Source organism: Peromyscus leucopus, chromosome 8b, assembly GCF_004664715.2.
Source record: "Peromyscus leucopus breed LL Stock chromosome 8b, UCI_PerLeu_2.1, whole genome shotgun sequence".
NCBI lineage: Eukaryota > Metazoa > Chordata > Mammalia > Rodentia > Cricetidae > Peromyscus > Peromyscus leucopus.
In genome coordinates, this window is record NC_051086.1 from 60,853,764 (window position 1) to 60,868,069 (window position 14,306).

At 39.6% G+C, this 14,306-nt stretch overlaps 1 protein-coding gene across 3 annotated transcripts in view; it reads right to left on the reverse strand.

The window, feature by feature from the left end:
• The window catches only part of Taok1 (TAO kinase 1), a 116,377-nt gene that overhangs the window by 21,582 nt on the left and 80,489 nt on the right, over positions 1–14,306 (reverse strand). For all 3 annotated transcript variants that reach the window (XM_028866822.2, XM_028866821.2, XM_037200857.1), the window contains 4 exons: positions 11,132–11,299; positions 10,524–10,727; positions 7,910–8,044; positions 1,183–1,419 (listed from right to left, as the gene is read on the reverse strand). In XM_028866822.2, coding sequence (XP_028722655.1) covers positions 1,183–1,419; positions 7,910–8,044; positions 10,524–10,727; positions 11,132–11,299 — 744 coding nt within the window. The remainder of the gene's footprint in view (positions 1–1,182; positions 1,420–7,909; positions 8,045–10,523; positions 10,728–11,131; positions 11,300–14,306) is intronic.

Consider the following 14,306-nt stretch of genomic DNA (forward strand, 5'->3'; position numbering starts at 1 on the left):
CATCTGCCCAGTCCTATAAACCAAGCTTTTTTTTTTTAACCTGAGTTAATATATATATTAAATAATGACATACATTCATCTTCAAATTAGATCTTTACCTGTAACTCATACTAAAATGAATGCTAAATATTACATATGTATCACATATAATTTGGGTGGAGTGTGTGATGTTTTGAGTCTACATATGTGAGTGTATGTAAGTGGAGGCCAGAGGTTGATTCTGGGTGTCTTCCCTATTTTCTGAGATTCTCACTGACCAAAGCTCATCAATTTAGCTAGATTAGCTGTAACATTCTGCTGCAAAGCCACTGCTTTCTAGGATGAACCTTTTTAAGCATTGTTGTTGTTGTTGCAGTGCCAAGATAGGATAAAATATTGAGCCTTGCACATGCTGGGGAAGCACCCAATCACCTGATTTGATCTCTACCTCCAGACCCTTTTGTAAAAATATTGAGTCTTACTGTGTGACTCGGGTTATCTGTAAACTTGCTATGTGTGTAGCCTGCCTCCACCTCCCAAGACCTCAAACTCACAGAGGTGCACCTGCCTCCACCTCCCAAGACCTCAAACTCACAGAGATGCACCTGCCTCCACCTCCCAAGACCTCAAACTCACAGAGATCCACCTGCCTCCACCTCCCAAGTGCTGAGATTAAAGGCATATACTACCACATGTAACCTGCACAATTATATGTTTATTTGTTTGTCTGTTTATTTATTTAAATATTTTTGAGACAGGGTTTCTCTGTGTAGCCCTGACTGTCCTGGAACTCACATTGTAGACCAATCTGGCTTTGAACTCACACAGAGATCCATCTGCCTCTGCCTCCCAACTGCTGGGATTAAAGGTGTGTGCCACCACAACCTGAACCAGTTTGTTTAGTTTTGGTTTTGGTTTTTCGAGACAAGGTTTCTCTGTGTAGCTTTGCGCCTTTCCTGTAGACCAGACTGGCTTCGAACTCACAGAGATCCTTCTGCCTCTGCCTCCTGAGTGCTGGGATCAAAGGCGTGAGCCACTTGTTTTTGATTCTTAAATAGAAAGCTTTATACAAGTTACATAAATGCTTCTCTTTCCTGGATCAATTTCCTTAGTTCCTAGGGCTAGAAACTTCAAACATCAAAATGCTAATCTAGATAATTCAGAGATGGACACAGTCTAAAAGGAATAAATAATATTAGCCACCTCTTTTTCCATAGCAGCTTGGTGTTTCTTGATAAGTTTCTCCATTTCTGCAGCGAAATTGTTACGCTGAGTTTCAAGATCTTTGTCTAATCTGAGACGGTGTTCATCCATCTCCGCCTTTAGTTTATTTTCCAGAGTCATCAGCTGCTTTTGATGCTGCCGCCTCATCCGCTTGTAACCAGACATCTGTTCTCGAAGTTCAGAGTCCTGCTCATGCTCTTGCATCTGCCTTGTAACCTAGACACAAAATTGAAAAGCAAAAGACAAGAAAGTCAAACATTTTTCTTTCACAGCTTTAGAAAGAAAGCTGGGCATGGTGGCACAGACCTGTAACCCTAGCACTTGCTTGGCTGAGAAAAGAAATCACCCAGAGCTCAAGTCCAGACTGGTAGTACCATATATAATGAGTCTAAGGCCAAGCCAAGTCTTTTAAGTCACAAGACCCTGTCTCTACTAAACAAAATAATAATGATTAAGCATTCAGAACATTACTATTACTGGAGGAGGTAGTTAACCTAAGACATTCCATTACAGTTTATAATTAAAATTCTAGCAGATCTTTTTTTTTTTTTTTTTTTTTAAATTTATTTTCATGTTTGTGTACAACATACGATTGTGAGCTGTCCCATATGGGCGCTGGGAACCGGAACTCAGATCCTCTGGAAGAGCAGCCAGTGTTCTTAACCACTAAGCCATCTCTCCAGCCCCCTCCTCTAGCATTTCTTTTAAAGAAATAGACAGGCTTGAGAGATGGCTCAGAGGTTAAGAGCACTGTTTGCTCTTCCAAAGGACCTGGGTTCAATTGCTAGCACCCACACAACAGCTCACAACTGCCTTTAAATCCAGGGGATCTGACACCAGAAAAAACAGAAAGAGAGAGAGAGAGAGAGAGAGAGAGAGAGAGAGGAGAGGGAGGGAGGGAGGGAGGGAGGGAGGGAGGGAGGGAGGGAGGGAGGGAGGGAGGGAGGGAGGGAGGAAGGAAGGAAGGAAGGAAGGAAGGAAGGAAGGAAGGAAGGAAGGAAGGAAGGAAGGAAGGAAGGAAGGAAGGAAGGAAAGAAAGAAAGAGAAAGAGGGCCTGGCAGTGGTGGCACATGCCTTTAATCCAGCACTCAGGAGGCAGAGGCAGAAGGATCACTGTGAGTTCAAGGCCAGCCTGGTCTACAGAGTGAGATCCCGGACAGGCACCAAAACTACACAGAGAAACCCTGTCTCAAAAAACCAACCACCTCCCAAAAAAAGAAGGAAAAAAAGAAAAGAAATAGACAAGCTGATTCTAAAACCTATACTAGTCAAGACAGCATAAGGCTAAGCTAAGCAAAGAAACAAACTGAGCAGGGCTTAGAGGCACATGGCTTTAATTCCAGCACTCAGGAGGCAGAGGCAGGTGAAGCTCTGTGAGTTCTAAGACAGCCAGGGCTACACAAAGAAACCAAAAAACATTCACATTCACATTCACATTCATATTCTCTCTCTCTCTCTCTCTCTCTCTCTCTCTCTCTCTCTCTCTCTCTCTCTCTCACACACACACACACACACACACACACACACACAACCAAAACCAAAACCAAAACCAAAACCCAAACCCAAACCAAAACAACCCGAACCAAAACCAAAACAACCCAAAGAGGTGGGAGTGGTGGCACACACCTATGACCTCAGCACTTGGGAGGCAAACGCAGGTGGATCTCTGAGTTAGAGGCCAGCCTGGACAACAGAGAAAGTTGCAGCATAGCCAAGGCTATACAGAGAAATTCTGTCTTGAAAAACTGAAAGGGGAAAAAAAGAAAAGAAAAGAGAAAATAGCAAAAATTAGAAACACCTATACACAAAGGTAAATACACAAATGCCTATAGCCTCAACTACTTGAAAAAAATCAAAAATGCGCCGGGCGTTGGTGGCGCACGCCTTTAATCCCAGCACTCGGGAGGCAGAGCCAGGCAGATCTCTGTGAGTTCGAGGCCAGCCTGGGCTACCAAGTGAGCTCCAGGAAAGGCACAAAGCTACGCAGAGAAACCCTGTCTCGAAAAAAACCAAAAAAAAAAAAAAAAAAAAAAAAAAAAAAAATCAAAAATGTAAGATCACTTATACTAAAGAGCTCAAGCCTAGCCTGGGCAAGAGACTGAATCATCATCTAAACAACTAACAAACAAAAAACAAACCAGGGAGAAATGAACTAGATGGAACTAGAACAATGATTGTGAGCTGTCATGTGGCTACTGGGAATTGAATCCTGGTTCTTCTGGAAGAGCAGCCTTTTAAATGTTGAGCCATCTCTACAGCTCCATGAAAAGTGGTTTTTAACAAACTATAAAAACAATTGGGCCAGGCAATGGTGGCGCACACCTTTAATCCCAGCACTTGTGAGGCAGAGCCTCCAGGACAGGCACCAAAACTACACAGAGAAACCCTGTCGGGGGACCATGACAATTGGTTCTCAACACAGAATTTAAAAAAAAAAAAAAAAAAAAAAAAACTGACCCTCTTTATCATCATTTCACATAAAAAAAAAAAAAATTGGGAGGAAAAGGGATGCTGAGTAAGCAAGGGAAGCTGAATTAAACTCCAGAACGCATGTAAAAGCCTGGCATGGTGATGTGTTCCTATACTGAGTACAAAAGAGGCAGGGGTAGGTGAATCCCTGAAGCTTATTAGCTCTGCAGTCTGGTCAAGACTTATTTTAGTCAAAAATAATCTAGTTTATGTGTGTGAGTGAGTGCTCTGCCCACATGCGTGTGTGTGTGTGTGTGTGTGTGTGTGTGTGTGTGTGTGTGTGTGTGTGCACATGACTCAGTGCCCCCGAGAGGCCAGGAGGGGTGCTCTGTCCTCCAGAATTTAAGCGTCAACTTTCCAATCTCTATTTTAACTTTTTACATTTATGTGGGTGGGGAGGGGGTATGTGTGTGTTAGTGCAGCTGATCAAGGACACCAGAGGTGTGAGCGAGAGTTATAGTCAGTTGGTCTTCTGCAAGGTCTGTACACATGTCAACCACTGTTAACTTTTCTCCACTCATTCTACCTTTAAACAGACAAATATTTCTTGGGCCAGTCAAAAAAAACACTGACCATAAAGAAAAGATAGATATCTATGATCTTAAAGTTGAAATAACATTTTTCACATTTACTTGTTTTGGGTGTGCATATAGTGAGGACATGTCATAGCATGTTTGTGGAGGGTACAAAGCAACCCTTCCACCACGTGGGTTCCAGGATCACACTCAAGTTGTCAAGCTGGACAGCAAGCTCTTTTACCAATGCACGAACATAAAGAGAACTTTCTGAGTTGACAGAAATTTGACAGCTTATTTTGTACAAGGCATGTATAATTATAAAAATTTCGAACTGAGTGTGTAAAATCTGTGTAATTTACTGTACAAAGAAAGTAGATTAAATTATTGTACAAAGTACTTATAATGAATGAGTACAGCTATATTTATTTGTGAAAAAAACTACACACATTTAAGATAATCTACTTGAAATAAATGGAATAACTGTTTAAGAATATAAATATTTTCCAGGTTTTAATTTTTTCAAGATTTCACTTATTATTTTATGTCTATGGCTGTTTGTCTCCACGGACATCTGTCCAGCAAATGCATACCTGGTGCCTGTGGAAACAAGAAAAGGGTGTTGGATCCCCTGGAACTTGAATTACAGATGGTTGTGGGTGCTGGGAATGGAACACAAGTCCTTGGGAAGAGCAGACAGTGCTTTTAACTGCTAAGCAATTTCTCCAACCCCTTCAGCTTTTTATTGAACTTATAATCTAAAAGTATTAACTAATTCAAGGAAGCCAAACCTTGGGAAGGAAGACCTGACATTTAATGTGTGAGGTCATGGAGAGGTTTTCCCTTGAGCTTGAGCCTTCTCTATATATCTACCATCACAGTCATGAAAAACTACAATGTTGTCATTGTCTCTATATAAAGTATATTTACACCTTACATAGTAGTAAGATTTATAGTGGAAAATTATGTTCTTTATATGTGTCTGTACATGTGTGCACATATACAGGCCAGAAGGCAAGGTCATGTGTCTTAATGACTATGCACCTAATCTTTCAAAAATAAATTTTAATATTTTATTACATTTATTTATTTATTAGGTGTGTGGGAGGCATGCCATGGTGTTTGTGTTAAGGTCAGAGGACAACTTGCAGGAGTTAATTCTCTCATTCCATTATGTGGGTACTAGTAATAGAACTCAGACTGTCAGTCTTGAAGGCAAAATTATCTTTCCCACTGGGCTATAAAGCTGGCCCACCTTACTTTTTTTGAGACACAGTCTCTCACTGAACTTGGAGCCTTTCTGATTCTGTGGACCAGGCTGGCCTCAAACTCAGAGATCGGCCTGTCTCTGTCTCCTGAGTGCTGGGTTAAAGGAGTGTGCCAGCATCACTCAGCCAAACTCAGGTTCTTACGCTTGTGTTGCGAATTCTTTATTAACTGAGTCTTTTTCCTAGACCTATAAACACTGTGTTGTTTTGTTTTTTGTTTTTCTTTTGTTGTTGTTGTTTGAGACAGGGTTCCTCTGTGTAGCTTTGGCACCTGTCCTGGAACTCACTTGGTAGCCCAGGCTGGCCTTGAACTCACAGAGATCCGCTTGCTTCTGCCTCCCAGGTGCTGGGATTAAAGGTGTTCGCCACCACCACCCGGCAACACTGTGTTCTTGATTGTGTATCATATAGTTTCATGGCCATACAGCATTGTGAAGTTGATAAACCAGGCAACTCTGAAACTCTTATTTTGGTGTATGGTATTGGGGATAAAATTTAAGTGTTTGGAATAAATGACTTAAGTACTCTACTACTTAGGTGAATTGTCAATCCTTGGGGTTTTATTTGTTTTTGTTTTTCAGACAGGGTCTCAACTATGCAGCTCACACTGGCCTTGGACTCAAGATCCTTCTCTATCAATCTTTTCAGTGCTAAAATTATAGGCATATGCCACTATACTTGGCTCATGCTATATATTCTAGTAACACAACCATGACATCTTAATGCACTTTCCTTCAAATTGAGAATCTTTTATCATGCTTGACTCTACAGGGTCTCACTCTGTAGTCGTGGCTGGGTTAGAACTTTGTATATTTATCACACTTGTCTTAAACTCACAGAGATCCACCTGCTGGAATTAAAGGCATGCACTACAACTGGCTACTTTCAAAATCTTTTACAATTGTATATATTTTTTAACAGTGGGGAATCTTCAGAGGAAGAGTAAGAATATCAAGGCAAGCATGCTTATGACTTAGGCCAGTATCCAAAGAAACAGAAAAGAAAAATGGAAATATTACACTTTTTTAGTTAGAACTCAAAAGAAGTGGAAAGGCTTAGCAGTGAAGATCTACAAGCATGGCCGAAACAGGGTTTTAAATGTCCCATAATATGTCTGTAATAGAAAAATAATCCATGCTGTTTTTTTGGGAAATGGAAATGACATTTAGAGCATATTAATACAATCAACTGCAATTTTCTAATTTTCAAACACTTCCCTCTTACTGGCTACGCTAACCATATAGCTTTCTCTTATTGTTAATTCTTATCTTCTTGATCTTTTTTTTTGGGGGGGGGGGTGGTTTCGAGACAGCGTTTCTCCATGTATAGACTTGGCCATCCCAGAATCCAAGATATCTGCCTGCCTGTGCCTTCCCAGTGCTGGGATTAATGGTGTGTGCCACATCACCAGGCATTTCTTTCATTTCTCTTTTTGAGACAGGGTCTCATTATGTAACTTTGGCTGGCTTGGAATTCTTTATGTAGACCAGGCTTGCCTTGAACTCAGAGATGCACCTGCCTCTGCCTCGTGGGTGTTGAGATTAAGTTTGTGTTAAGACACTTGGAATGTTAATTTTATGTGGCAATACACTGATTCTCTTCTCCTGTTCCTAAAACCTAACAGCTTTAAATGCTCAAACTCTGTCACAAAACTTTTTTTTTTTTTTTTTTTTTGAGACAGGGTTTCTCTGTATAGCTTTGGTGCCTGTCTTGGATCTCACTCTGTAGACCAGGCACAAAAACTTCTTTTGTATCACTAATCAAAACTAATTTGAGGGGCTCAGAGGCTAAGAGCACTGGCTGCTCTTCCAGAGGTCCTGAGTTCAGTTCTCAGCATCCATATGTGGCTCACAACCATCTATAATGGGATCTGGTGCCCTCTTCTGGCGTGCTGGCATACACGCAGACAACACACTGCATACATAATAAATAAATTAAAAAAAAAAAAAAAAAGTGGGGGCTGGAGAGATGGCTCAGCGGTTAAGAGCACTGACTACTCTTCCAGAGGTCCTGAGTTCAATTCCCAGGAACCACATGGTGGCTCACAACCATCTGTAATGAGATCTGGTGCCCTCTTCTGGCATGCAGGCATACATGCAGGTAGAACGAATAAAGAAATAAAAAAAAAAAAAAAAAAAAAGAATTTGAAGCCAAGCATGGCATACTCCTTTAGTTCCAGTCTTCAGCAAGCAGCGGCAGGTGGACCTCAGTGAGTTATAGCTCAGCCTGGACTAAAGAGTAAGATGCTGTTTCAAACAAACAAACAAACCAACAAAAATTACTATGTGAATATATATCTCAAAGACATTACTAAGAGTGCTTTCTTCTAACAGGAAAATTAAATGCTGAATGTTTTGTAAAATAAATCCCAAACACAGAAACAACGAAGTTAAATATATTTGAGTTCATATACCAACATAAGAAAGATAGTGCTTTTTGGACAGGAATACATACCAGTGATGCTGTTCTTATAGTTGCAAAGTGTTCTCTATTACGATAATGTGATTTGTGACGAGACACTTGAGGTGGAGACTGTGGATCTGATGCTCTTGTTCTAGGATCTCCTTCTTCTCTGTAATTTTCCTCCTCCTTAAAAGAGAAAGAGAGAGAGAGACAGAAACTATTTTGTAAGGTGAACCATTTTTTGAGGTTTCAAGGAAAAGAATAAAGGCAATTTTAATCAATAATCTTAAAGAAACACAATTTTACAAAGCAGAAATAGGAACTTGAAATATTATTGTTATTTTCAACACAAGTAGAGTTAGCTGAAATTATTTCCAGAGTGCGTGAAAAAATACAGATTCAACATATGAAATATACAGTTTTATATTCTATATATTATATGCAAACCAAAAAAGCTTGAGCTGGAGAGATTGCTCAGTGGTAAATAGCATGTACTTCCTGCACAGGACCCAAGTTTCATCCCAGCACACACATCAGGCTGTTTACAAGCACCTCTGACTCCAGCTTCAGTGGACCTGACATCTCTGGCTTCCGGGGGCAACTGCACTCATTTGCATGTAACCCCCACATACACAAATATTTTAAAATAAAACTGAAAAACTTTAATGTAAATTAAAAAAACAAAATAATACAACATGTAATGAATGCTTCAAATAATGGTAATTAAAAAATTAATCTTGAGTTTTTTGGTTTTTTTTTTTTTGGTTTTTCGAGACAGGGTTTCTCTGTGTAGCTTTGCGCCTTTCCTGGAGCTCACTTGGTAGCCCAGGCTGGCCTCGAACTCACAGAGATCCACCTGGCTCTGCCTCCTGAGTGCTGGGATTAAAGGTGTGCTGCACCACCACCACCACCACCACCACCACCTAGCGATTTTCTTTAATTTTTACATCCTTTCTAGTGTTTACTCTGTCTACCTATTTATTTTTGGTTTGTCATGACAGGGTTTCTTTGTGTAGCCTTGCTGTCCTAGAACTAGCTCTATAGACCAGGCTGGTCTTGAACTCGTAGACATTCTCTTACCTCTGCCTCCCTAGTGCTGGGATTAAAGGCATTCGCCACCAATGCCCGGCTAATCTTGAGTTTTATAAGCAATGCAGTACAACACCATTTTGTTGTGTTTTCTTTGGTTATAGATAGGTGAAACTATGATAAACTTAAGATTATAATATTATTTCTGCCATTTGTCTAAAATAAACAATAGAGGGCTGGGCGGTGGTGGCGCCCACCTTTAATCTCTTTTTTAAAGATTCATTTATTTATGCATATGAGTGCTTTATTTGCATGTATGCCTGCATGACAGAACAGGGCATCGGGTCCCATTATACATGGTTGTTAGCCACCATGTTGGTGCTGGAAATTGAACTCAGGACCTCTAGCAGAGCAGACAGTGCTCTTAACCACTGAGCCATCTCTTCTGCCCCAGGTAAATTTCTTTTGAGTTCCAGGTCAGCCAAAGCCACATACCGAGACCTTGTCTTTAAAAAAGTTAACAATTTTCCTCTTTAGCCATTATAATTGGCACCAATTACATTTTCAATGCTATAAATCTATCAATAGGGCGGTTACAAAAAGAAACCCTGTCTTGGGGGAAAAAAAAAAAAAAAAAAAACAACAGAAAAAAAAGGGGGTGGGGGGAACAGTCAGTTGCTCCTGTCTCATTATTTATAATCAACTCTCTCATTTTCTAATAGCAACTATTCATAAATTTCAAATATATATTGTTGCTCTTTTCAAATATTCTAATAATAGATTATGTGGTGCATCTATATTTTTACTTTTCCTAAAATAGTTTCACATCTTTTATGCATTTCAAAACAGTAATTTTGCCAGGCGGTGGTGGCGCACGCCTTCAATCCCAGCACTCAGAGGCAGAGGCAGCCGGATCTCTGTGAGTTCAAGGCCAGCCTGGCATACAGGGTGAGTTCCAGGAAAGGTGCAAAGTTACACAGAGAAATCTGGTCTCGAGAAGAAAAAACAACAACAACAAAAAACCAATGTGTTTCAAAACAGTAATTTCCTATATTCAGGTGACAGATCAATACTTTAAACCATTGCTATGGAAAACAAAAATGATCTAAAGTTAGTTTTTTGGGCATAGGATGTCCTCTATGTAACCCTGACGTTCAGAGATTTTGTATGCACATGCACACACACACATCTGTACATTTTGAATGCAGATGTCCATGAAGTCCAGAAGAGGGTATTATATCCTTTGGACCTGGAATTATACACAGCTATGACACAGATGCTTGTTGTGGATGTTGAGAAACAAACTCAGGTCCTCTGGAAAAGCAACAAACGATCTAAACCACTGAACCAGCTCTCCAGCACAAACTCTTTTTTGCTTTTTTCCTTTTTCTAGGGGTAGTGGTGGTGGTGGCACACAGGGTCATATGCAGCCCAGGCTGGCCTCAAATTTACTATGTAGCTGAGGTAGCCCTTGAATTCCTGATCCTTCCAAGTACGGGATTCAGGTGTGTGCCACCAAACCCAGATTCCAAACTTCTTAAACTTCAAGGAAAATCTCTTGAATTAATCAGTTGAAGAAAATGATGGGTCAAAGTTGAGGGTTTGGCTCCCCCGCCATAGAAATGCAAATACTCACAGGTTTTAAGTGGATGACAGAACTGTTAGACATTACTGTATGGTCTCCCTCCATCATGTCTAGCTCACTCTTGTCATCCGAGGCGTCTGGAAGACTGTTAACACTGCTGCTTTGACTGCTGGCACTGATAGACATACTGGGAATAGACTGATTACTTCCAACACTATTCACTGTTCCTGTCCGGCCAACACCATGATCTTGCTCCTAAAGGAAAAGAGCATTAAACTAAAATATCTAAATCTTTTTTTCAATTATCGATTAAAGGAGAAGAGAAGCCTGATGAACAAAGAGGTTTCTTTAGTAAAAGACTTCTCATACTCAATAAAAGACTTCTTGTATCCTTTACTACACAACTTAAAACAGTTGGATAGAAAGTATATTATAACAAGATTTTTTTTTGGAGCGAGGACCAAACCCAGGGCACAAGCACTCTACCACTGAGCTAAATCCCAAACCCCTATAAAAATAAGATTAAAGGATTTCAGAGAATCAATAATAATAGCACAGTATATTGGAACCATTGATATTAAAAGTATGTTTAGCTGCGCAATTAGTATAAGAAATCAATAAATCAAACTAAAAATTTGTGTTATTTTGGGGAATTATACCTCTTCTTCTTCCTGTGCTTCTACCGCTGGTCCATTATGTGCCTCCTGGAAAAGGAGTTTCTTCATCTTTCTATACTGCAGATTGTCCAGCTCTCTTACTGCATCCTTTGTCCTTTGAATAAGATCTATTAACACTGTGTCCGGGCGCTCTCGAAGAACAAACATGTGCTGGAAGGGAAAAAAATAAAAATAGATTACTTTTTTTCCTAATTAGTTCAAATATATTCCTTTCTCATCATCTACAGTTATTACACTATGATACACAATTCATACAATCTATAGCTATCTGATTCTTTTACATCAAAGACTTTTGATACTTAGGAAGAAGTAATTTCCACATTCAATTTGTGCTTACATATTAAATACTCTTGAATAATTCCTACCATGATATATTTAGTTGGCCAATGAAATACAGTTGAGAGCTGGGCGGTGGTGGCACATGCCTTTAATCCCAGCACTCAGGAGGCAGAGACAGGAGGATCTCTGTGAGTTCAAGGCCTGCCTGGTCTACAGAGTGAGTGCCAGGACAGGCTCCAAGGCTACACAGAGGAAACCCTATCTCAGAGGGAAAAAAAAATAGTTGAAATTATCAAAGCGTATAAAATCTAAGAAAATTCACTACTGATTATAAGCTATGCTTGCTTTAAGTAACCGAAAGTGAATGAAGTAATCAGAATTTAAGACACTATGGATTTATTTTTCTTGAGACAGGATTTCACTGTGACAGTCAGAGTTTTGCTTTGAACTAGTGATCCTCCTGGTGCTGAAATACAGGCATAAACAGCCATGACCAGACTATTATAATATGTTGCTAGTGTGAGTGTTCAAATGGTCAGGCTTACATTTCTGAGACTATAGGTGAGTTTATTCCCTGGAACTACAAAAGCAGTATGGAAAACTTTTACTGTTTTTGTATATAACGTGATAGCAAATAATATTATCCTATGTATGTATATTTGTTGTAGTTTAATTTAGCTGACATTTGTGAGTGAAAAAATTTACCTGTTTTGAAATTCTAAAACATTAATATAAAAATAGTTCATATAAATATTGTGGAAACAACTTCTACCTAGAGTCAAATTCTCATTACTGCCTAGTCAAGATGATTTATTTATTTATTCGTTTATTTATTTATTTATGGTTCTGAGACAGGATTTCTCTGTGTAGCCCTGGCTGTCCTGGAACTCACTCTGTAGACCATATTGCCCTCGAACTCAGAGATCCATCTGCATCTGCCTACTGAGTGCTGGGATTAAAGGCATGCACCACCACTGTCTGGTGATGTTTTTTATTATTATTTTATTTGTATGAGTATTTTGTCTAAGTATGTTTTGTGCATGTGACGTACCCTCCAAGGCCAGAAGAGAGCATCATATGCTTGAGGACTGAAAGTGCAAACAGTTGTGGGTGCCGGGAATCAACTCTGGGTCCTCTAGAAGAGCAATCAATGCTCTTAACCACTGAGCCATCTCTTCAGATCCTAATCAAGATATTTTAAGAGAGCTGTGGATGTAGTTCAGTTGGTAGTATTTGCCTAAGATTCACGAAGTCTTGAATTAAATCCCAGTACCATATACATAACCATGGAGAACATAGTACTTGGGATATAGGGCAGGAGGATCAGTACTTTTGAGATCATTCCAAATTACACAGCAAAAGTACAAGGCCAGTCTAGGATACATGAGATCCCTTCTCAAAAAAGATGCTTTAAGAACCACTTTTTTTTTTTTTTTTTTTTAAGACTGGAGTTACAGACAGTTGTTAGTTGCCATGTGGGTGCTGGGAATTGAACCTGGGTCCTTTGGATAAGCAGCCAGTGCTCCTAACCACTGAGCCATCTCTCCAGCCCAAGAACCACATTAAGACAAATATGATGATGTATACTTTTAACCACTGCACTAGGGAGGCAGACAGAAGGATCTTTAAGAGTTCAAGGCTAGCCTGGTCTATATATTGAGTTCCAGGCCAATCAAGGAACAATGAGACCTTGAGTCAAAAAAAAAAAAAAAAAAAAAAAAAAGGGCAAGGGGCTGGAGAGATGGCTTAGAGGTTAAGAGCACTGGCTGCTCTTGCAGAGGTCCTGGGTTCAATTCCCAGCAACCACATGGTGGCTCACAACCATCTGTAATGAGATCTGATGCCCTCTTCTGGTATACAGGCAAACATGCAGACAGACACTGTATACATAATAAAATAAATGTTAAGAAAAATAAAATAAAAAACCAACCTCCCTGCAAAAAAAGGGGCAAAACCCACTAAAATCAGTAAAACTATTATACTATTATCAGTATTAATTAAATGGTCAACACTCAAAACTTTTTTGAGAAAGGCCAGTTAAATTGAAGAGAATCTATATTTTAAAATATTGTAAATGAAATTTTTTGTGAGAAAGGAGTTGCATGAGCATGTGTATTCCTATCTATGCGGATGTCAGAAGACAACCTGTGAGAGTCAATTCTCTCCTTCTATAATATGGGTTCCAGAGATAGAACCCAGGTCTTAAGTCTTGGTGGCAAGTGCCTTTATCTACTAGGTCATCTTGGCAATCTAAAGCTACACACTTTTTATACTATATCATTGCTAAATGAGTCAAGAGTTCAGATGCCAGCATTCACGAGTCGAAGTGTCTACAAATGAAGGGGGGACCAAAAGGGCTTGCGATCTTCCAGCCTAGCTGAGATCCTGCCTCAGAAGAGTAGTCTTCTCTCTCTATCCCTCCTTCTCCCTCTCCTACACATACACTCTTTAAAAATCTTTAAAACAAAATACAGTATCTAAGGTAAGTCACCAGGGCCAGGGGTGTGGCTCAATTGGGAAAATGCCTGCCTACTATTTTCAAAGTCCTGAGTCCAATACTCAGAATCAAGAAATAATGATATAAACATACTAGTATTTTTAGCTGAGTGGGTGGTTCATGCCAGCACTTAAGGAAGCAGAGGCAGGGGAATCTCTGTGAATTCAAGGCCTGGTTTATATAGTAATTTCCAGAACAGTCATAGCTACAGAGTTGAGACACTATCTCAAAAAAAAAAAAAAATTAGTATTTCAATAGGCTGGGGAAAATAGCTAACTGATAACAGTACATGCTTAATACGCAGTCCTATTTGAGTGCCAGCACTGGAAAAAAAAAAAAAAAAAAAAACAACAACAACAACTTTTAAATTATTATTTTAGA